Source organism: Pagrus major, chromosome 7, assembly GCF_040436345.1.
Source record: "Pagrus major chromosome 7, Pma_NU_1.0".
Classification (NCBI taxonomy): Eukaryota; Metazoa; Chordata; class Actinopteri; order Spariformes; family Sparidae; genus Pagrus; species Pagrus major.
The window spans coordinates 18,471,323-18,495,481 of NC_133221.1; the positions used below are offsets into that span (position 1 = coordinate 18,471,323).

The 24,159-nt window shown below is 40.1% G+C and overlaps 2 protein-coding genes across 2 annotated transcripts in view; one reads left to right on the forward strand and one right to left on the reverse strand.

The window, feature by feature from the left end:
- Nucleotides 1–24,159, forward strand: part of adora1b (adenosine A1 receptor b) — a 55,662-nt gene that overhangs the window by 5,902 nt on the left and 25,601 nt on the right. The window lies entirely within an intron of this gene.
- On the reverse strand, nucleotides 1,144–7,426 carry dclre1b (DNA cross-link repair 1B). Its single transcript, XM_073470882.1, has 4 exons — nucleotides 6,842–7,426; nucleotides 5,140–5,305; nucleotides 4,764–4,946; nucleotides 1,144–3,966 (listed from the first exon to the last, which is right to left on the reverse strand). Exons 1-4 carry the CDS (start codon nucleotides 7,031–7,033, stop codon nucleotides 2,708–2,710), a joined length of 1,800 nt encoding a protein of 599 aa, XP_073326983.1. The 5' UTR covers nucleotides 7,034–7,426; the 3' UTR covers nucleotides 1,144–2,707.

Genomic DNA, 24,159 nt, shown 5'->3' on the forward strand with positions numbered 1-24,159 from the left:
TCTCCCTCCTCCCTCATGCAGGGAACCCCCGTGCAGGAGCTGATCTTTCATCCTTTATGAGCACAAGAGGAGGCTCCTGTTGGCAGTTCATGTCAATCTGACAACCCACTGATGGCGACTTTATGATGTCTCAGCAGGAAACCTCTGAGCTTTCTGAACTTCACATAGAGACAACTTTTTATAAGCCAAATGGGACGTGCTAGGATCAGGGCCAACTATAAATGTTAATACAGCTGGATCGATCGCCCTGTTTGTGTAGAGCCATTACACTGCTCAGTGAAGGCTGTTCTGGGGAGGTGATGAGAAGATGTACTGTATTACAGCAAATGAATCAGTCCTAGTTTGCCCTTAACAAGGCTATTAAAGCTCTGGGAACACTGATGTTACTTTGATTGTATTCTTGTCCTTGTTCCTATCTTCACAAGTGTAGACTCTGGCCCCTGTGAGATAATGGACATGTTTCATTAGGGTGTGGTGGATGAGGTTCTCTGTGGCTGTTACTGCAGGCACCAGAAGGCATACAGACCTCCAAACTAGCCTTCTATGGTGGCTGAAATGAGTGACAGCTGGTACTTCTCTGTAGTCTGGCAGTGCAGCATTCAATCCTCAACACTGTACTCGCATATAAACTCGCAGTTATTGTACAAATGTAGAAAGACTTAAATGAGTCTGAGCATGATTCCACATTACGAGCATAGCAGGTTTCTGGTCAGATTGGTTCTGTATGTGGTAATTTCTGCCATATAACATTTTTATTATCTTAATTTGCAATATAATTCCAATAAAAAAAAACAGTGGAGGGGCAATGGATTTTGTTGAGAGCTGAGTCATTACTGCTCAGCACGCTCTTTCCAAATATACGTGATCTTTTTCTCCCTTTTCTCCACAGAAATCAGACATGCTGCAGAAACCTAAAGCCCTAATTAAATGAGGAGCAAGACATGAAGTAGAAGCATCTGCAGACATTTAACAAACTACTGCCATCTTAGGGGAGAATAGCAGCACTGCAACAGGAAACAGCTGAATCCTTAGCTTATACAGCAGATGCTGACAAAAATCTGTGCTATAGAATAAAGAGTTATCAGGCTTAAAAATGTTTTGTAATACAATGTAAATGTAATGTAAAAACATATTCATTTTAAATATAAACAATGTGACAATTTATTGGGAAAACCGTTAACAAAAAAGGGCTTTGTATTCAACATAAATATTAGTTACATACATTATGGTTTGGATTTCCTTTTCGTTACTTCACAAGAAATGAAAATGAAAAAGGCAATATGTACATAACATTTGAATATCAAATCAAAATGTATCTTTTTAGTTATTTAAACAAAATACTGTCAAATGTATATTTTCTTCCCCAAACACAAAAGGCTAAGTGTTGCTTCACAATGTTTATAGGTATGAGTTACACAGTACTGAAGTCCAACAGAGCTGCCAAATTCCCAGAGTGGGCAGCCGAGCTGCACACAGCTGGTTTCTGTCATCTCTAATTGAAAAATTTAGAAATTGTAATAGCAGCTCTTTTATGGCAAAAGTGGTCATGGGGAACAAAAACAACTGTAAAAACAATAAGCTGGTGCAAGAATACAATCACAATCAGTTGTGCTCTACGGTATGCATGCAGGCTATTAAAGATACTTTTTCCGCCCTTAATAATTCCATTCTACATAAATGGTTACAAAAAAAGAGTCGGGGACAGGGTGTTTTGGAAGTAGCTGAGCACTGTTTCACACTAATTTATCTTCACTAGTGGACTAACAAAGAGAAAAAAACACTGTTTCACAGCTGCTACAGAATATATAAGTAGTACAAAATCTTCACAAACTGTTACAAGGAACTTCACATTTAGTGAGTTTATCTTTTAACTATAAAGTACCAGTGAAGCTACTTCCTCTTGAATCAAAACTGCAACCAAAATACAGAAGACATCCAAACCACTATTAATCTTTAATACTGCTATTCTCAGTATAGAGCCAAACAACTGAAACCACGATTTCAAAAGGGACCCTTCAAAAATTTAAGGCCATTACTCACACACATAGAAATGAAGTAGAAAAAGGCAGATATTGTGAATGTCACAAACATGTTTCAAATGTAGTTGTACTTCATTTCTAGTTTTTTTTTATTTTTTATTTGGCTTATGCCTCACTTTGCAAGAAAAACGTCCATCCATTGATATTTCAGTGAACTCCACATTGCTTACTCCCCTTTTCAACTGTACAAGGATAAAGAACATAAAAGCCACTCAAGGCAAAAATATATATATATATATATATATATATATATATTGGCTTACTTGTCTACTTGTGAAGATGTGACTTTATAAACATAATGGTGTGTAATTATCGGTCAGTAAGAGTCACTGATGTGTTGTTTGCGTTACAACGGGGGATCTTTTTTTCGTTTACAGATATTATCATTTTTTACTACAAAAGGCTACAGTAATGAGAGGTGCAGACATGGGTTTTCAATACTTTAGTATTCAGTCGAAAAACAAACTTGTAACCTTTTGATCACAAGCCTGCTCTTCTACCACTCACACAAAATGGTGACTCAATTAAGGAAAGTTATTAAAGAAGGTACCAATGACAAAATAGTACGTTATCTTTAAAATGTTTACACACACACACACACACACACACACACACACACACACACACACACACACACAGGCCTCTACAGCCAGGCAAAAACTTGAACATTAGGTCACACTATCTTTCTGACGTGTCTGTTTTGCACGACATACTGGACGGAGTGGAAAGTGTTTCACAAAGCTCTGCTTCAGAAGGCCCTTTGACTTAAAGTCATCCCTTGTGAAGGGGAGATCATCTAAAATACTGTTTTCAAGCTTCTTTCTATACTCCTGCCGTAGCACGGCTGAGGAGTGAGATGGAGTGCGGGAATAGTTATTGAGGCTCCTCTGCAGTAATGTCACGTTGTCATTCTGATCAGCTTCTTGTCCATAGTGCTGACTTGACATGATGTCGTCGTCCTGATCAATTCCATACTCACTTTGCTGACTCATGCTATCACCATCTGACAATGTGTTGTTTTGATCTCCATGTCCGCTATGCTGTCGCGTGTCATCACTGGGTGCTGAGATGTTGATGGTTTTGACGTTAGTTTTAAAAGGCCTTCTCGTGTTCGTCATGCTCTCCACTGGAGCAAAGCTGCTGTGGGTGAGTTGACTGAGGGGCACCATATCTTCAGACACTGTTCTTACACTGTTGGCGCGCCATGTGTCTCCAGCCCCTCGTCTTTGTTTGTTTGGGGAGAGGTCTTTGGTAAGGTCAATGAGGATACAGTCAGAGTCTTTTTCACTACTTTCTGTGTCCATCTCTTCTTCAAAGGCATCCTGCTCCAGGCACTCTGCCTCTGAGGCTTCTTCGCAGGACATCCTGGATCCTCTTACAGGAGACTCAAATACCACCCCTTTGGGAGCAAGAGGTCGGAAATGTCTGCGCCGAAGGCTGCCGTACTCTGATGAGCTGAGCTGGCTCTCAGGCTGTCTCAACATGTAGTGTCGGACTGACTCAGGCACCAGGATTTCATGCCGCTTTCTGCTTGGCACTAAGGCAGACAGGCTTCCAGGTACATAGTTTCCTACAATGGGCACAATGGAGGTAGGTTTAAGAGCCGAGACAAAATCCTCCAGCTCTTGGTAAGAGGAGTGGTCGGAGTATGGCACTACATGAACATCGGGGTGAAAGGAGACCAAGGGCCTGCTGGTGGGTAAGATGGCCAAAGTGGGTTGCTCTCTGTTCCACTGGTGTACAGCAGCGGAGCAGATCGCCGACTGCGCCACGACTCGGATACGACCGGCTCCTGGGTCAGTGGTGAAGACATCAGGCAGCTCAAGAGCTCTGAGGGTCTGCATCCTCTCAAAACTCACCTCGATCCAGGTTTTAAACTCCATGGCCAGCTCCAACAGCAGGGACTCTTTACCCAGTGCATACAGGCCTAGAAGGCAGCACAAGAGAGTATGACAATCTGCGTCTCAGCTGTCCATGTTTGACACCTGGCACATGTAGTGCAGGTGTGTGACAATGTGAGTCGAACAGAGTTTTCCATGTGCACCAGCTGTCAGCCAGAGATTAAAACAATTCCAGCCGACTGCTTTCTTACTGTTTTAAGTCACATCACGATCCCTTTTTAGATGTTGGTCATGTTTAACCATATCTATTAACTGAAGAATGAAGAATTTTAGTCATTGGTTATCAGAAACAAACTGAGGTAATGTTAACCGCAGCTCAGTTTTAATTACTGGAAGGAGGAGACCTTCGTGGATAATTTGGCTCCTGGTAAAAAGCTTGTCAACAATGGACACTAAAACTGCGCTAACATTAGCAGCAGCTCGGTTTGCGGCCTCTCCTGACCTGTTTTAATCATCAGGGCCGTTTGAGAGGAGTAAATGAGGTAAACCTCCTGAACAATCAACACTAAAGAATCCTAATATAAAGCTAAAAACGGCAATGGTGGCTGTTTAACAGTGAAGAAAACACCTCCCACGATCCCATGCAACTCCAGTATTATTTTCACCAAGATGGGCACTGTATGCACTAGTGGAAAACACTGGTCAAAGACAGAGAACATAGCCACGATGAAACAAAAAATAACATCACATGCTTTACATAGGTATGCAGATGTAAAGAGAGATGGTATTTATCATTTCTGACAATAGTGAGAACATATTTACAACCTGCTTAGATAAGGAGAAAGTACATAAAGCACATTTAGAATGGTCTATGTAATGTTACCTATGACAACATTGTGGTCGGGGTGGCTGCGGATGATCTCTTTGATCTGTTGAGTGGCTCTCTGTCTGGAGGGGAGGGTGCGGTTGGGATCACAGTTGGTGTTGTCCAGGTACAGGACATCTATAGTGGTGTTGGTCCTCAGGCACGGCTCACGCAACATAGAGGGAGTGTATCTGAAGTCACCTGAAATTAAGAATGTGTGACTGTAACTTGATTTTGAAATCTACATACTACCTGTGCATATTTGATACCAAGTATTATGCTTGAAAGCAAAAAAATAAAAAGGGGCAAAAAACAGAAGCCATAGCTCAAAAAATACTCTCTACATCCTACAAGCAAAATGTGAGGTGTTTTGCGTGTGCATTCAGACACTGACCAGTGTAGAGAATGGAGCCAAAGTAGGCTTCAAAGAGAAACATGACAGCCCCTGGACAGTGGTTTGCGTCTATCAGTGTGACTGTCAGCCCCTCTTTGCCGATGTCATCCAGTGGCAGCAGGTATGGATCACCCAGTTCTAATGGATGAATCCACTGTTCTTTCACCTGAGTAGAAACAAAATGATCAGCAGAAAATTATCTACTGAATGTACAGAAAAGGTTAATGCAGCTAGACATCTACTGCTGCTCTTATTCACTTCAACTATGATGATCCCAAGTTTCCTCTAAAATAAATAAATTCGCAGTTAACCCCAAAATTCAGTTTTGCATGGTCTGGCAACATCAAAAAAATATATAGTTTAAATGTGTTTATTGTAATCCTTGGTCAAGTAACAAATTAAGTTAAAAAAATAAAAATAAAATAATGATAATAACGTGCATACATCAGTGGAGAAATTGATGCAGATACTTTGTTCTACAGACTAGTGTTGTCACGATACTGGAATGTCTTACTTTGATACAATATGTTGGAAAGTATCGATATTCGATACCACAGGGAGCAATTGACAACATTGGGGGCATAACATTTAAGATTTTGATGAAAAAATAAATATATCAAGGCTTGTGGACTGTGTGTTAAGCAAAATAGCATCCAAGTTAGTTTATTTCTGGACTAGTTGGGATTATATGGACACTGCAGCAATACATGTGTCAACTTGCTGTCTGAGAGGAGAGCAAAAAAAAAACCACAGCTAGTACTGGAGAACTGACAACGTGAAAAATGAGCACTGAAAGTCTTTCAAATATTCAGTACTGATAGTCGATACTTTTGACAACACTGCTACAGTGGAAACTTTGCCAAAGAACACTGAACTTGCTTGGTGGTTCGTGTTACCTCTCTAAGATACCAGACTCAACAAAAATATCAACGTAACACTTTTGCTCCCAAGTGAAAGATCCAAGACTGGAGACAGCTCACTGTGAAATAAAAAATAAATTATGTGCACCTGCTATGGTAATCATTCCTACAGTAAGCATGCCAACTGCACATTTTACAGTGGCCTTTTATTGTGACTATTACAAGGCACACCTGCGCAATAATCTTGATGGGCCACACCTGTCAGGTGGATGATTGTCTTCGGAAAGGAAAAGTGCTCACTTACATGGATTTTAACAAGTTTGTACTCAAAATATGAGAGAAATCAGCCTTTTGTGTGCACAAAAAACTTTTGTTTTTCTTCAAATAATGAAAAATGGGAGCAAAAGTGTTCAAATGTGCATCACTTCTCATTTCCCCATCATTTTTCCATACAGATTGTTACTTGGATCTTGACTAGAGTCTAAAGTAGATTTCTGATTATGTAATGATTAACCATTTTCATGACAAACAGATTGACACAGTAAAAGGGGACTGCCACCCATTTTGAGGATTGAAAGTGATTTTTTGAAAATGCCAATTTAGGCAATATTGATCTAACTTTTTTTTTTTTTTTTTTTTAAACAGAAGTTATTGTGTTTAACAAAGTCAGCGCCTCAGTTTATATGAAGCAAGTTACAGGTGTGACCAATTGATCTAATGGTCTCAACACAGCTCCCATCCACATCCCTCAGAGCCGGGACATCTTAACTGGGTGGTATTCTTAATCGAGTCCTATGATGACACTCAGTCCATTCATGGGTGTTTGCTGTGATTCCCCTCACCTGCAGCTTGAGTCTGAGCAGGTTTGCAGTGGTCGGTGAGCAGTAGATGGGCCGGTTGCTCCAGGTGGAGGTCAAGCCCACCGTGTGGTCGGAGTGCATGTGAGACAGGAAAAACAACCGTGTGCCTGGACACTTCCGTACTTGCCAGAAGTCCACGGCCAGCGGAGTGTGCGGGATGACTTTCCCTGACATTGTGTATGGCTGCCAGACTGAAAATGTGACGTTGTTACTCCACTGCTACCAATTTGTTATTGTGCAACTCATACGCAGACCCACTAAAGTAACCGCTGTGGAGATAAGTAGTGAAATTGTTGTTGTTTTAGTGCATATGGCACGGACAAAAATACTGTCGCAATTTAAGCAGCGGTGGCAATAACAAAAGGAGAAGACACCCCAGCGGTTGCTAGCTAACCTTACAAGGAACTCCAGACGCTAAACACTATGTAGCTAGCTGTAGTTAGCTTTTTCGGCTACATACTTGGTCTGTGTTGTTTCGCTACGACATTATTTTGCGTTCTGAAAGATCTCCTGTCCAACCGTCGGTATTTCAGCCAGCTGGCCATCGTTTCACTTTAATACCATTGACAGCTGATGGACCCCGCCACTTCTGTTTTCAATTCAGCACTCAACACCTCTTCTTCTTCTTCTCCTCCTCCTCCTTCTCCTTCTTCTTCTCTGGAATTGTACTGTAGCTTGAATCCATGTTGTTGTCACACCGCCGCCTAGAGGCGGATGAACGACATGGATGGTGAGCTTGTTTACCAATAAAGATATGAATGAGAGCACGTTTTCTGCCAGGAAAATACAAATAAGACAAAGACTGACCAAATGAAATAAAATAGAGTAAAACGACCCAGAGAAAATTAAAATTATTAAATGATTTAAAAAAAAAAGTTTTCTTATTAACCAATATTTTTACATCCAATCAGTATACTTTTAAAAAAAATCATTCTTAACTGTTCAGCCTTTTAACCTGGAAGAAATACATTAATTTAAAACCTCGCTTAGCTTTAGTTTAGTTTTTTAATGCCTTTTGGGGCTTTAAAGACAGCAAACCCACCAATGTCTTGGCAAGATTAAAAGGAACATCATAAAACAGTGGACATAAAAATCACCCATCACTTAAGGACCCTAAATTGAGGAACTCTACCATAAATTTTTCAAGAAAAAGGAGATATGACATACACTAATTTAATTAGATAAACATTCACAGATTAGATCTTAATTTATCTAGTCCCCATTTCAGAAAGAATTTTAGTTTGTGTGGGCATCTTGGATTACAAACTATAGCATCGACTAGAAATCGACTGAATTGTGTTCTCTTCTCCAGAAGATGGCGCCAAGAGAGAAGAAACAGTTGAGACGATCAGATTTTACAGGACATTTACTGGATGCTGCACATGTTATGAGGTATTCTGAAAAGAGAGAGATAATTATTTGTCCAACAAATTCAGGAAAATCTAAATATTTCATGTTCAGTTGAATTCACAGTGAGTAATTTCAAAAAAGCAGGGATATACTTTTTTTTATAATTTTTTTCTTTTTTTTTCTTTTTCACATTTTTGGAAGCTTATTTTCTTCGCTTACAGAAATAAACAAGAAGAAGAACAATGACATAGTGATTATCTGATTATGATATTGGGTAAAGGATTGCTCCCTCTCTTGATGCTTTTATGTAATCCGTAATTGTCCTAAACATCATCACATCCAACTAAATGAAATATTTGTAAATTATATATTTTTTAATATACCAAAGGAGGGGGGGCACTACTAAATGGGGGCGTTGCTATGGTGATAGAGACCCAATGTATCCCCTCCTCCCCCTACGATTGCACACTGCTCACTCTTCAGGATTACCTGGCATTGCTGCACATTCCTGCGTTATCACGCAGCGTGCGTCCTCTCTTCGTACCCAGAAGCACATTAATCATACCCTGCTTTACAGTTAATTATCTATCTTCCCACCACACACACCCACACCCCTGTGGAAACCTTATGCTGTAGATGAAGTACATTGTGCTGGTGATTAACTGAACAGGAGTGGGTCGAGCTTACTCAGGGAAATTAGTGGAGCCCCTGTTACTATTCACATCTCATGCTTTGTGATTAGTAGCACAGCTGGATGCCCTTTAGATTATTGTACACAGTACAAGAGACAGGTTGGCATGTAATTAATTGCAAATTTACTCATGTGTATGATACTAGAGTTGATTGTAAATTATTTCCCTTAGTGATGCTTCATTTTTTAATTATTGAATCTTACTTTTACCTTCACATATGTTACTTTTTGGTTTATGAATAGTGAAAACCTTCATACAGTAAAACACATCTGCAGCTACAATTTGAGTAAAGTATTGTCCAATATGGAAAAACATTCCTAATAGTTATATCCTCGGGATCAGACTTGGTTTAAACATGATTCCATTAAACAGAAATTCAACCAGAAGAAAACATGTTTACCACATATGTGACACATATTTTGTATCCATTATCAATAAGCAACACGTCAACATGTCAACACTTCCTCAAATGGTTGTACATCCTCATTAATCAGCACGTGATCTCTTTTTACCAGTACATTAAATTGCACTACACTACTTATCCACGACAGTGATAAGAATAAAAACAGCAGCACTGTTTACATGTGTCAAGCCAAAGGTTTCCGAGGTCAAGAGGATGAGTCGTCTCTTCTGTCATGTTGTTCTGCAGAGAAAAACAAAAGTGCTGTCAGAGAGCAGCAGTGATGCTACAAAGGCAGATGGCTGCACCGTCTGTGATCTGCCACTGCTGTTATTTAAAGCAATGCTTTAAATCCTCCACATACACTTTTACTGACCTTGGTGTGCCATTGTAACCTATTAATTTCTTTCTTCTGTGTGACAAAAGAAAACTTTTGAGATTAGTTTGGGTATATTTTATGGATGTTCTAAGCACTGCTATATTGTCTGATCTGAGGCTTTCTCTGGCTTCTCTTATTATCACTACTTATTGATCCACGTGAGTAATGAGCGATGTGAGCTATCTGCATAGCCTCCATTCATCTGAGTCAACAAATTTGTACAGTCAGAGGCAGTGGCAGCTTTATTTCTTACATCCCCTCGGGGATGATGCAGTGCTGCTGTACATACACTCCTGCAGAGATATTTATGGACATGTGTGAGAAGTCAGAGATGTCCCTCAGGGGCTAAGAGCAAGTCGACAGCTTAAACGGACTGGTGAGAACGCATATTTTCATTTTGGCATACACTCTCACTTATTCCACATGTCTTTCTCTGTTTATCCCTCTGTCACACTCTTGTTTCCTCCGCTCTCTCTCTCTTTTCGGATGCGTCTATGTTTCATTTTCTTGGCTTGATCCCCTCACACTCTGTCATCCTCAATAAGGATTTCCTGATGTCTCCTTTTGTGCTCTTACTGTTTGTCATTTTGACACGCTGGCACAAGCACTCACACTCACAACACAGCAGCCTGTCTCTTTACAGCCAGTCTCGGTGACCACCTTCTTGCCATTTTAGGCCAGGCTTTAAGCCATGACGCACCACAATATACTGTGGGTTACCAGAACCACTTGATTCCCTCACTCATCTGATTTGAGTAGCTTAGTTCATTAGTCTTTCAGGAGTGGGCTGTGTGGTGTAGCACGCAGTCAGCCTGCTGAAGATCTCCCACGCCCAGCGAAGGGTGCAGTTTTAGGGGCTGCATTATGCAAAGGAATATGCTCGTAGCTTGCAGTCACGGCACCGCAGCATACCAAGAGAATAAAGATAACTCTAATTGTCTTCCTGTAGGGCTCCAAGTCTTTTTGAATTTGTCTTGGTAGGACGCAGGCATGGAGGACTGAAAGCTCTTATAGATGGTACCGTCCTAATGAGCATCGTAAAAGCTGAATAGGGCTGGAGACAGTCATTAATTCTCTTGATCTATGGGAGGGAAGCTGAGCCCCGGTCAATTTATCAACCGTAGTTGATCTATGATCAGTCTTTAATCAAAACAGATGTAACTTGTGCTCCTAAAGGGGCAAGTAGACGTATTGTTCCTCAGTCTTTCAAGAAAGAATAACAATATGAACTATGTGAAAACTGTCCAAGAAACACAAAGCATGTAATACGTTTTTATTGATTGGTGGTGTCGGCTTAAATCTTAACAAAAACAAAAATAATTGAATTGTGCACTGCCCCACACACACTGGACTAAATGCTCAAGAGTGTTTGAAGGTTAGGGTGTACGCTGCAAAAAAATAAAGCCAAAATACAAGAAATAAACACTTAATTTGAGTGCATTCATGAACAGAAGGGGGGCTGCACACAGCCCTGTGGGGCTCCAGTGTTGAGCACTAACATAGAGGAGGTGTGACTGCCAATCTGTACTCTCTGGAGTCTGCTTGTGATGAAGTCCGATATCCACTTGCAAAGTGTGTTACTCAAGCCAAGAGTGTTTAGTTTTCCTATCAGATTGTATTGAATGCTGAAATCAACAAACAGCATCCTGATGTAGCTGTTGTTATTTTCAAGGTGTGTGAAGACTGAGTGGAGGGCAGCGGATATGGCATCCTCTGTGGATCTGTTGGTTCTGAAAGCGTACTGGTGAGGGTCCAGGCAAGCAAGGATGTTGTTTTTGATGGGCTGGAGAACCAGTTCACTTAGTTTTAGGTGATTATACAATAATGAAAATGTATGAAATGATAAATTCTGAGTATTATTTTCCCTTTCTGCCAATAGAGCTTCCTAAATCCTATACACTGGACCTTTAAGGCCAAGGAACAAGAAAAAACATCATAAATTTAAGTGGAAATGATGATGAAGTATGATTATACTCTTACGTGATTTTATTTTTAATTTTTAGTGAAAGAGAATGACATGTTACTTAACTCTATCTAATGAACATAATATTACATAACATAATATTAAGATTTCCTGTCTTATTGAGGCACAGACATGTCAGGGATAGAAATGATCAAATAACTTTCAAAACAAAACAAGACAATTAATCTCGTAACTCAAAATCAAAAATTTCAAGATCAGGCAAGCAGACCATTTTGCAGTGTATAAAGCAAGCCCTGTTTACTACACTGACACTGCAAATATGTTTCTTGTGTTGTAATGAATTAGTGTAATGTTGCGTGCAATGCTGTACTCCATTTTTACTCTGGCACAGTCATAACTAATATCCCTGCCCTTAGAAACAGGTAAACGCTGTGAAAAACAGATTTTTGTTTCGTTGAGCCCTGAGATGTTTTGCAGTTTTGCTGAAGCAACCAGATTTATTTGTTACATAGAGCTGCTGTTGTTGATCCTCACATGACAGCAAGTTGACAGCTCCTCACAAATGTGCTGTCAACAGCAGCAGGAACGTACAGCTGTGTATCACTTCTTCTTCCACATGAGCGAAGAGTAATGTGATCATCCAGTGATCAGATTTATATACATTCACTGCCGTGATGACAGACTTTCAATTGCTTTCATGTCAGCTCTGTTGACTCCCTTCTCATGTGGATCAAGATTTCACAGAAGCGGTTTTGCATTTAAATCAAATTGCCCCGTAGATATTACATTGAAACAGGACTTTAGCACTAAGAGCCTTTCTAAAAACTCTTTTCTCTTTACAACAAAGAACTAATATTGTAGGTGCATTACAGAAATGGACCAGAGATTGGATGATGTTCAGAAATATGTGTGTCTGCAGTAAAAGCATCATTCTGTTGGAAGAGTAACACTACCATTCAGTCGTAAAAAAAATTGGCTCTCAAGTAGTTTCAAGTCTGCCGGCTACATGCTCGAGTGGAAGTACAAAATGGGTGAACATGGTCAAGAAAAAAGGCTAGGTTAGAGAAGAAGCATGAACCCACTGCGCTTATGGCTAGTCTTTATATAAGGTGGTTATGTCAGAGAAAATCAATGTCTGAAAGTTCAAAGACCACTGTTCAGAGTTTATGTAATTCCAATCTGAGAAACATGACCACTGTCATCTTGCTTTTACTCTGAACAGATGTCACAGATCTAAAGAAGTGGTTGTTCGTGCCGATGGTACCCTGCACTAAACCATAATAAAAGACATGATGAATAATTGATCATAACGGCCCCAAAGAAACTATACTCACCAGGCTGCAATATGCTTTTGTGTATCAATGTGCATGACAAATGATGCCTTTACTCTTGATTTAGCAAAGTGCTCCACATGTGCATAATGGAACAGCATCGCAAAGATGTGCATTTACTGCAGAGGAACTGTTTCCAGACACTGGTGGTGAGATTGCGGCAAAACTTAACCAAGGCTGCCTCTCTCCTCATTTCACACATTCCCTGTAATGTTGCCCGATGGGAATAGATAGAAGAAATATTCAGTTGTTATTGTGGGAGACTGCGGAGGTGTGTTTTTGTTGGTGAGTTGCCGACAGCAACCTTGGAGGGGTTTTGGCGCCGAGCAGCTGCAGAAAAATGGGGGTAACCTTGTTTAGGCCTATTACAGTTCGGCAGGGAAAGCTGACAAACGTCAGAATAACAATTTGCCCCGCTGCTAATGAGGCAGCAGACACACACACACACATGCACACAAACACACACGCACAGCAGGCCTAAAGCCCTGAGTGTAATAAGTTGATGATGCAAGTATCCCCTGTGACTGTACAGTTTATTAGCAGCAGGTTGGTGAAAATGCAGGTATCAGTCAGTCTGTGCAAGGCTGTGGGTAACTCCTCATTAGTTGTCTCATTATCAACAATATGTGGCAATTCTAGATGTACCTGCAACCACAGATTGATTTGTTTTAAATGAAACGGTAGCTGTATTCACATGGGAGAGCAAGACGATCAATACACCGTCTCCGCAGTATTCATTTACATAAATAATACCCATATAATACATTCATATATAATCAATAAAAGAACATCTTACCGCTGCAATGAGCAGTGAAGTCACAGGATGTTTAATTCTCCAGAGATTCACAGCCTTTAAGTCAAAATGTCCAGCCACTGCCACGGCGATCAGCATGACCTTTGTCTGCCGGGTTTGCAATCACTTAAAAGCAAAGTTAAGTCTGTAGATATCAAATATGAGATCAGTACCACTCACTTTGATAGCTCTTATCCCTCCGTAGGATTAGGCAGCTGAGTATATTTGCTCAGAAAGACAGAGAACAAGTGAGCAAGTCAGTTATGATTTAAGTGAGGGTAAGTTTACTCTGTCTCGTCTGGACAGTGGATTTAAAAATAGAAGTTAAACAGTCTCTTAAGTCAAAGTATGAATGCTGGCAGTTGTCACCACATTAATGCTGCAGAATAAGTAGACCTTTTTTCTTCTGGTGTAATAAAATGGCTGAGGGCAAACTAAAATAACGAGATGATTTCCTCTTAGTTGACTTTCTGGCTAACCCACTTTTCTGTTGTGCTTTAGTTATCATTTACAAAATTGTGGATTCACACAGTGCAACAGAACAAGGTTGAAATTATTCATGGAGCTCCAGTTGGGCTGACATGAAAGATGCTTTTATGGCATCTCTCCCCGCCTTTTTTCCCAGGATGCTGCTATTCTTGCTTTCGTCTTCTTCAGATGCCTGTGTTGTCTTTTCCAACCCGCAACCTTTTTCATCTGGCTTCACGCGTCTCTTGGTTCTTAGACCACAAATTTCTTCTTAATATTCCCCCGTCCTGATGAATTTTAATCTCATCATGATAGTTGTGGCACTAATTGATAAGAAAAACACAAGCAAGGCATCAGACTGTATCTCATCCCACAGGCTTGTGTGTTTCGAATATGCACAAACAGAACTTGACACAGTGGGATTATACTGAAGAGAAGCTCACAACACATACAGTATAAATGTTATTTTCTGCATGAATATTTATTATTTACAGTTCAGCATGCTATATGTACCTTCATATTCAATTATCTTTGGAGTTTATTTCATCATTTCTCTCTTAAATCTGCTGAAAATGACATTGGCAAAAGTCAAACTGAAGAAGCCATAATAGACACAATTTGCATGATTTACAAAGAGCCGGAGCCACGTTTTAAAAAAGCAAAAATGCACAGGTAAACATCCCAGAGAAGTGCTTCCACCACCGAGAGAGGAGTGAATGTAAAATGCTCTTTTATCTCATCTCTCTTCCATTTCCTGTTCCCCAGCCAGATGCTGATATTTAATGCTCATGGATTCCTCTTCTCAGCATCAATTACAGCCAGCGTAAACTGAGGTGAATCGGTGCGCATGTTGTAGTGCTCCACGGAGGACTGACACAGCTGATTTAACAGTTTTAAAGGTCAGGCAGGTCTTCATCTGACACAGACAAGGGAAGGGTATGTATAATAGAGAGGACTGCAGCTCAAGTACTTAATGCAGTTGTAGTGTAATATGGTTTATTGGGTACATCTGTATAAATGTAATCTAATACAACGGCACTGCAATATATTCTATATTTATAATGTTCTGTCTTTGTTGACATTGCGTGGAGATGATTCAGCTCTATGGTCATTTTTAAAGCTAGTTAGTGGTGGGGTTGTTCTGGACTGCAATGTATTGAAAGGCGTTTCCAATTAATTTAAGGTTTATTGGCACTGACCGATGCCACATACCACAGCATTTATAGCTTCAGCTAATTTGCAACGCCCGTCTCCCCCTCATCCACTCACTTAAAAACATCTTTAAATATAATGCAGTTCAGTGCAACACCACAACTCCAAATGTCTGCAGCAGTGAATCCACTGCTTTCTGTTGTCAACACAAACTGATTATAAACCTAATAGTTTTTTTTATTGCAGAGTTATTGCATTAGATTGCATTAGACTGTGGTTCTAATGAGCTTGTAAATCAGTCTATGTCATTCAGGCAAACTGAAACAGCCGATTTGACTCTGCCAGGAAGCAAATTGCCCTACCTTGAGTGAGTAAGTAGACTGCAGACGTTTCCCTCTGAAGTCTCCGAGCTACACGTTTATACAGAAGACTGATTTCCGATAATGAGGCTACACAGAAAGCCTTCATTTGTCTTCATTACTCGTTGTCTCGTTTAACAGACTTCAAAGACTGAACTACAGCTGAAATATCCACTGAGGCAGTGCAGTATTCAGCCGTGTGATAGCCTGACAGCAGACCACTCAAGGTAAATAAAAGAGGAAGCCTCACTCACTTGTACAGTAGCTCCAGTGCAATTATTTATTAAGATAATAACTATACATTTTGACAAGGCTTTCTCTGTCAGGGTTTAAAACTGTCACATCAAAGGTTGTGTAGAAAGAATAGTGTATAGGGAGTGCAATTAATCATTAAAGACAGTGTTTTTAAGATAGAAATATTGCACATCTAGAATGACATCATAGACACATAAAATGTAGAAACCAGCGCTGCAAATATCATTTATATTCAGGATTGACCCTCCATGAAAGTCCTGCCCATTTTCACTCTGCACTCCATAAAACATTGAGCAGGCTTTGTATCCAGATGAACCTCAGACGACTTGCGATGTGCTCGGTGCTGCTGTATGTAGCTGTACCTTGATACCCTGACTGAGTGGGAGGCTTTTTGCTTATTCCGTCCCCAAAACCTGGACAAAATGTGTCTGATGAATAAAGTGGATGAGGCTGTTTGGTAGTCCTCAGCACCATCACCAAAGACACCTGTATTTCTTCAAAGGCAACATTACGATGTAAAGTCACAGTATATAGATGCCACAGTCTTCATGGACACATCACATTGTGTATAGCCACATCTTAGGTTAGCTAACGTTAGCATAATGCTACCTTACTTGCAAGCTAATGTATAACACTTAGCTAACGTTACATCAAGAGGAGTTAGCTTGACATCTGATTCTCCTAACATTCAAAAGATTTGGAAAAGGACACAAAGGTTGGTTGCTGACCTATTTTTAAAATGAAATGAATTTTCCTTTGCCAGAAAAGATCAAGGTTTCTCTTGTTTTCGTTGAGGTTAGAATGACTTGACCTCAATTCAAGTTGTTTTGCTGTGTTCGCAAAACTATATATACTGAACAAAAATATAAATGCAACACTTTTGTTTTTGCTCCCATTTTTCATGAGCTGAACTCAAAGATCTAAAACATTTTCTATATACACAAAAGAACCATTTCTGTCAAATATTGACCAGTCAGTATCACCAGATACTGACTGGTTTTCTGACCCCCCCCCCCCCCCAGACCACCCCAATAAAGCAAAACTGCACATTTTAGAGTGGCCTTTTATTGTGGCCAGTCTAAGGCACACCTGTGCAATAATCATGCTGTCTAATCAGCATCTTGATATGCCACACCTGTGAGGTGGGATGGATTATCTCGGCAAAGGAGAAGTGCTCACTAACACAGATTTAGACAGATTTGTGAACAATATTTGACAGAAATGGTTCTTTTGTGTATATAGAAAATGTTTTAGATCTTTGAGTTCAGCTCATTAAAAATGGGAGTAAAAACAAAAGTGTTGCGTTTATATTTTTGTTCAGTGTATATAATATCATGTGCTGTAGTCCTTGCTGTCAGCCTCTGGATACTACATTGCCTGACTAATCCAGAAAACACTGAGGCTAAATGGGACCAGCATTGCCATGTTTCTTACTGTCAAGCTTGTCCGACCGAGCAACATTAACTAAGGGGGGTGGCTTCGGATTGGTCAAATAATCAATGAACAATGCTCAGTACAATCTCCAAGAGGTCAAAGTGTAATCTTTTGTTAGTTTAGTCCAAACAACGGCCTGAAACCAAAGACTCTTCATTTACTATCACAAAAAAAAAAAAATCAAGAAGCTGGAATCAACAAATATTTGACATTTGTGCTTGAAAAATCAAAATAGTTGGCAAGTAATTTTCTTTCAATCAACTGTACAACAGGATGATAGCCTATGTAGATGAAGTTATCACAGATAAAATCGTAAACAGTCTAAGAGCAATCAAGGAAATGAAGCCTATTCAAAGCCTCATGTATGGAAAAAAGTGAGGGAACAAACAATTAATTGATGAACCGATCATCAAATCAGCTACTTAAACCTGCAGTAACAGATGTTATTGAGGCTGTAAACACAACACTGATAAGCAGGTACTGTTAAAATTATAATTATTCATTAAGCAAAGATGCAGCACATTATCATTTGGAGTCATGTTGCTGCCCACTGGATGAATCTAAGTCCAATTTCCACTGTCCTATTAGCTCTGTGTCTAGTCTCCACCAACTCCTGAGGGAAATATCAGGCCCTTCAGCTGCTAAGCTGTCTTCACCAGCTCGTCACTAACTGTGTCAGTCTGCTGTTTGGTGCTGCAGGTAGTGCGCAGTGTGTGTGTGTGTTTCTGAAAACAGCAGCCAGCTCCGTTGAGCTTAGGGAAACTGCAGAGTCAGCTGATAACTCTCTGTGGGTTTGCGATCCTTTTACATACAAGTACTCTTGTGATCCATTGTAAAAATATTGATCACAGCTCTTTTATTATTTATTCAGCAGCCTATACAGGTCATTTCTGTTCAGATATTAATTAAGTAGGTTTATGAAACACTGCTTTTGCTTACATTAACATTGCTCAGGCACAGTAGCATCCTGATTGTGGTTTACACAGCAGGAAGCATTTTATTCTTTGTATGTTGCTGCACAAGTAAGGAGGGAGATTTCCATACTCTCCTCCACTGAGATGGAAAAGATTTGGATCCACATTCATCTCCCTCCATCTGTTGTGTCAGCTGACCCTTTAGGTAAACACTCTCTGTCACTTTGATGGTCTTTTAAGTTTATCTTATGTACAGCGGGTGAAATATTAATACCCTCAGAAGCACCCCGGAGAGTTGAGGTCTTACACAAGGCTCAAAGTGTTAACAAAAGATGTTTGCTATTCACTGGGGACTGCAGCAGAGTGCAGCTAGATTGCAGAAATAGCAGCAAGGGCGCTTTGGAGCTCACTTCATTGGAGCTAAGGGAGAACTTGTTCTCGAGTTTTGAAAGCCCTTATCCCAAATAGACAGGTTATGATAAATTAATTTACTGCTTTGATTCCACTGCTGTCAAATATGAAGCGTTTTCAGAGTGATGACAGGAGAAGTCGGGCACACAGCTCTATCGTTTAGAGAGCATGGCGTTCAGCGTCAGCAGAAGAAACTGCTCAGTTCTGACAGATTTTTTTTTTCTATGTAGACATTGAGGCAGACAAAGTCAAAATATCATAAATACATTTTCCCCAAGCTGATTGTCTTTTTCTGTATGCAGCATTTTTCAAACAGTGAAATAAGCAGCCAATCTGGATCTGCTGGCAGTGCTAGCTGCGTCTATCTCATTGTCAGCAGACAGCAGCGCTCTCATTACCATTTTATGAAGCCCAGTTGGTAGAGAGTGTTCGGCAGAGTGCTGTACGCCTCGAACTCTGTTGGAGTGAATTAACTTAAAACAGGATTCAGACATTTGCCCTAGATATTTTTAGTATCTTCTCAGGCTGGGACTGCAGGGACTGAATGTCCAGAGCTCAGACAGTAAATGCGAAATCTGTGCTGGGACCTTTCCTGCAGAGCTGATAATGGCTCAGGATCAAGAAGTTGGAGTGTGTAGATTATTTGACATTAATGCACTCTTCCTCTCAGGTGCATAAATTTTGGTTTAGTCTCCAAACCTCCCAATTACTACAACTAAATCCACCACATCTGTTATCCCTTTCAGGATATCATTAAGGCAAAATGCACCTCTAAAGTTTCTACTGATTGCAGCAAGACTAATCAATACAAGTGTGAAACTGGATCTTATTTTAAATGCAGCAGCTCAGTATTTCTGCCGTGTTAAAATTAAATCACAAGAAGGAACAATATCTCAACAACTTAGAAGTCCTGGCGTGCTGCTGCGACGCTGCAGCCCATTATCATCCTCTTCAGTATCAGGCTGTAGCCGAGAGTCTTCATTATCATGTTGTTTACTTGGATGAATTACTTAACACCAGTGAGACAACTCATGCCGGTGATTTTCCTTACAAATCATAAGCAGCTTTCAGTGTTTCATATACTGAGAGAAGTGCTTGTTCATCTTGCAGGAAAAGATAAGCTCAGTGAAGAGTGAGGGAGAGGCAAGAGGGGAAAAATGATTGCTGGAAAATTCAGCACCTCAGCAGTTTTAAAGGGTTGTTAACCTTATCTCTGGAAGGTGGCTTGTTTGAAATTCACAAGCCTGTTATGACGCAGACAGACAGAGGTTGAGAGTTGTGCGTAAACCTGAGTCTTTTATGAAGGAGTTTTTTCAGCCCTGCTGAGGCGACATTTTTAAATATGACCTGAGGAGCAGCAATCCTTCAGATCCTCAGCTTCCAGACAAATGATTTCTCACGTTCTCTAAGTTGGTTCATCAAGTTGCGTCTGGAAAGACTGAGCAGCAATCTGTAAGAAGATATTGTACAAAACTCATTATTGCCCTCACACCATTTGACTCAATGAGAAGCGCTTTCGCAATTAATATCCAGACAGGCAAACCCACAAGGGACGACTAAAATCGTACTCAATCAGAAATCTGCCTTCGCTTTAATGTTTTCCTTGAGGCCAGATTTTCTCATTGTGAGTTAGAGCATGAGAGAGAGATCGAGACGGCAGAAACACTTTGCTCTGGAAAAAAAAAAAAACTGACTGCTGTGGGGTTTTTTTCATTCCTTTTTGTTTTCCTTTCTTCAGCATTCCTGTTTCCTCCCGCCAACATGAAGTCGTGCGTTTGTGGTCATTTTGACACGTTCACACAGAGTTGGAAGGCTAACACAAGTCTCTCTACAACCTTGAATATCCTTTTCATCTGGTGCGTCAGATATTGAGACTGAAGAGACGTTGATGTGCCAGATATTGATTACAGCGATGAGATGCAATCCAATATTCTGTATCCTCCTAGTGTCATGTCGGGCTGCCATGTTGACAGTAGACTATTTCGAGAGCAGCATGAGTGGGCATTCATTATTGATGTGATCAAGAGCACTCGATGGAAGTATGCCGCTTATGTACAGTATATAGATTTTTTATGTTTGTCGCTGTGCACTGGTCAAGTCTTCACACTCAGTGATGGTATTTGTAGTTTGTATTTGCACTTGAGTGTTTCCATTTTCTGCTACTTCATACCTCCACTGCATTTTGGAGGCAAATATTGTACTTTTTACTCCATGACATTTATTTGATAACTTGAGTTACTAGTTACTTTGCAGATGGCATGCTGCATCAGAGCAGAACAGAACATTGTTTCCAATGGGATGCTTTTACTTTTGATTTGAATTATTTCAAAAAATGTTATACTTAAGTACATATAATGTCAGATATTTTAAAGTCAAGTCAAGTCAGGCTTTATTTATATAGCACCTTTAGCTGAAGCCATTTCTGGAGCTTCACACCAAAAAAAGTGTTGCAGGATTCTCTTAAACAATGTGTACTTGTTTTAAAATGTAAATAAAACAACAACATTTTTTTTTTCTAAAAACTGCTTCATACAGCTCATCTGGCGTAATCCAAGGATCCCTAAGACCTGAGATCTCAAATTGATTTAAAAAGACATAATTCACACCCTTTTTAAAGCAGAAATCTTCACTGTAGCTGCCAAGCTAAAGTGTTCTGTGTGCAGATTTGGGATTACTCTGGTTGAGCTGTATGGAGGTATTTTATGTATTTTATTTTATTTTATTTTTTTGTATTATATTTTAAAACAAGTCCCCATCTACTTCAGTTGTTTACGAGAATGCTGCAACATTATTTTCCTGTAAAACTCCAGAAATGTTTTATGGACTACAAAACTTCCCCTGACTGAGTACATAATGACTACATTTTCATTTTTTGATGAACTGGTCCTTCAAGTACTATTCGTATGTGTGACTTTTACTTTTTCGAAAGTCATATTTTTAGTCATATTTTAAGTCTGACTTTTTACAATACTATTTACGGAAGCCCTAAAGGGCCATGCATTCATACATGTTATTTCCTCCGTTTTCCCGTGATAACGAGTTAATTTCATTTGTTTTCTCGAGATCTCGAGTTATTATCTCGAAATAACAACTGCTGTTTTCCCGAGATAACGAGTTAATTTCATTTGTTTTCTCGAGATCTCGAGTTATTATCTCGAAATAACAACTGCTGTTTTCCCGTGATAACGAGTTAATTTCATTTGTTTTCTCGAGATCTCGAGTTATTATCTCAAAATAACAACTGCTGTTTTCCCGAGATAACGGGATAATTTTCTCGAGATCTCGAGATAACGAAACTTTGTTTTCCCGAGATAATGAGTTAATTAATTTGAGATCTCGAGATAATGACTGTGATATGATAGGCCTGAGATTATGGAGACGCCCGGGACCTCGTAACTGGTCAGCTATGTAGTTAACGACGACATCAGGCTCACTTAGATTGTGCCGCCGATATAGCTGAAGCCTTTTTAGATCACGCACACTAATGTGTATATTAACTGTAATAGCAAGGCATAATGCTATTTCAGTCTGTGTCAGGCCTTGATTGAAAACATATGTGACGCGGTGATCGATATGCTCCTGCTCCCCTGACATTGCTACACTGAATGATGTTTCCTGCAATGATTTAATATACTACACTATTGTTTTGTTTTCTCAAGATCTCGAATTAATTATATTGTTATCTCGGGAAAACAAAGTTTTGTTATCTCGAGAAAATTATCCCGTTATCTCGGGAAAACGGCAGTTGTTATTTCGAGATAATAACTCGAGATCTCAAGAAAACAAATGAAATGAACTCGTTATCACGGGAAAACGGAGGAAATAAAATGTGTGAGGGCTTCAGTAACTATTCACACTTCAACTCATTTTACTGTCTCTTTTTAATTTGCTGACTGTGTGTGCAACCCCTTTAATACACAAGAGTAACTTTTCAGTACAGACAACTTTTCAAACCTTCTATGTGACTGCTGAATAACCTGCTCAAGTGAAAAGAGCTGCAGAATAAGCCGATGACAAGCCTTCATGTCTTCTTCCCTCTCGAGAGAGAGCGACGGTTTTGTAGCACAAGGTTCATCCCTGTAAGTGAGACTCTTCAGAGCAAGGCAGGTGACTCTAAGAGCTGTTAGTGATGGAGCAGAGACAGGAAACGCTCTCTGAGGAATATTGCTGCTAGTTACGGCTGCCATCATGTCAGGTTGACAATGTTGGCATGTGCCAATTAGCAAGGGACAAGGCATGATGGGCAAATGTAAGCATGGCGGAAACACACACATTTGTATTCACATGCAGCATTATAGGAAACAAAATAATGTGGTAATATGATCTGGAAAACCCCCAAAAGATGTGGGGAGCAAATTCCACCATCACCATTAAATTGGCATTTCTATGATGACATGTCAGGGATTAGCTGTCAGACTCATGGTTCAGCTAAGTGTCATCACTGATTGTATTCTGATTAAAATGGCGCTTAGCCTCCTGCTGAGAGAACCGCAGAGTTTTACATTACAGTCCTCCTCTAATTGACAACGCCCTCATGTCAGCGTGAGAGTAATGCTTACCGTGGCAGCAGATGGTGAAATATAAAACACAGGCTCAGAGTTACAAGGAAGCTAAAAAATGTGTCTCCGTGGGTGGCTGGTGTGGGAGGCGAGATACTGTATGTCGTATTAGAGCAGAAATGAAAAGATAGAGAGCGAAAGTAAAGAAGGCTCACTGAAGTGGAGATCTGAAGCAGAAACATCATACAACTGGACAGGTGAAGCAAAATAAAGACATTATATGGTACGTGCGTGAGAGACAGCGGGGAGAAAAAGAACTATGGTTAAAAAAATGAAGAGCATGGGGGAATGCAGTGGTATGATAAAAAGAGACTGTAAGACTGGATGGCAAGAGAAATCTCCACCGTGCTAAATCTTAAATTCAACTGGCTGGCTGTCAGCACAGGGCTGCCATGACTTGAAGGCAGGCGTGACCCATGATTGGTCTCGGTGGGAGCGAGGGGCTGAGATTGAGGTTGTGGCCAAGGCCGCGAAACGCCTCAACAGAAGGCACACACTCTGTTCGAGCAGAACTTGTCTTGTTAGAAACGGAGTGATAAAGAAAGATCAAGTGAGCGGAGACAGTGGGACAGAGGGATAAAATATTAATTCCAAACCAATGGCGGACCCTTGGATGGGCCTGTGCCACCCGAAGAGGCTGGCTACAATGTTTTGTTTTAAACTCAGGCTATTATGGGCTAATTATAATTATTGTTAACTTCAATATAAATACTGATTAATTTTGGTCAATAAACAGCAGGCTTTGCACAAGACACTATTGACCTGTGACCCCAGCAAGCATCACTGGAGACTAGCAGTGTAAATAGTAAACGTGACCCTTTTCAGACAAAGGTTACGCAATAGCGCCACAATTACTACACCGCCTTCTGTTTGTTTGAA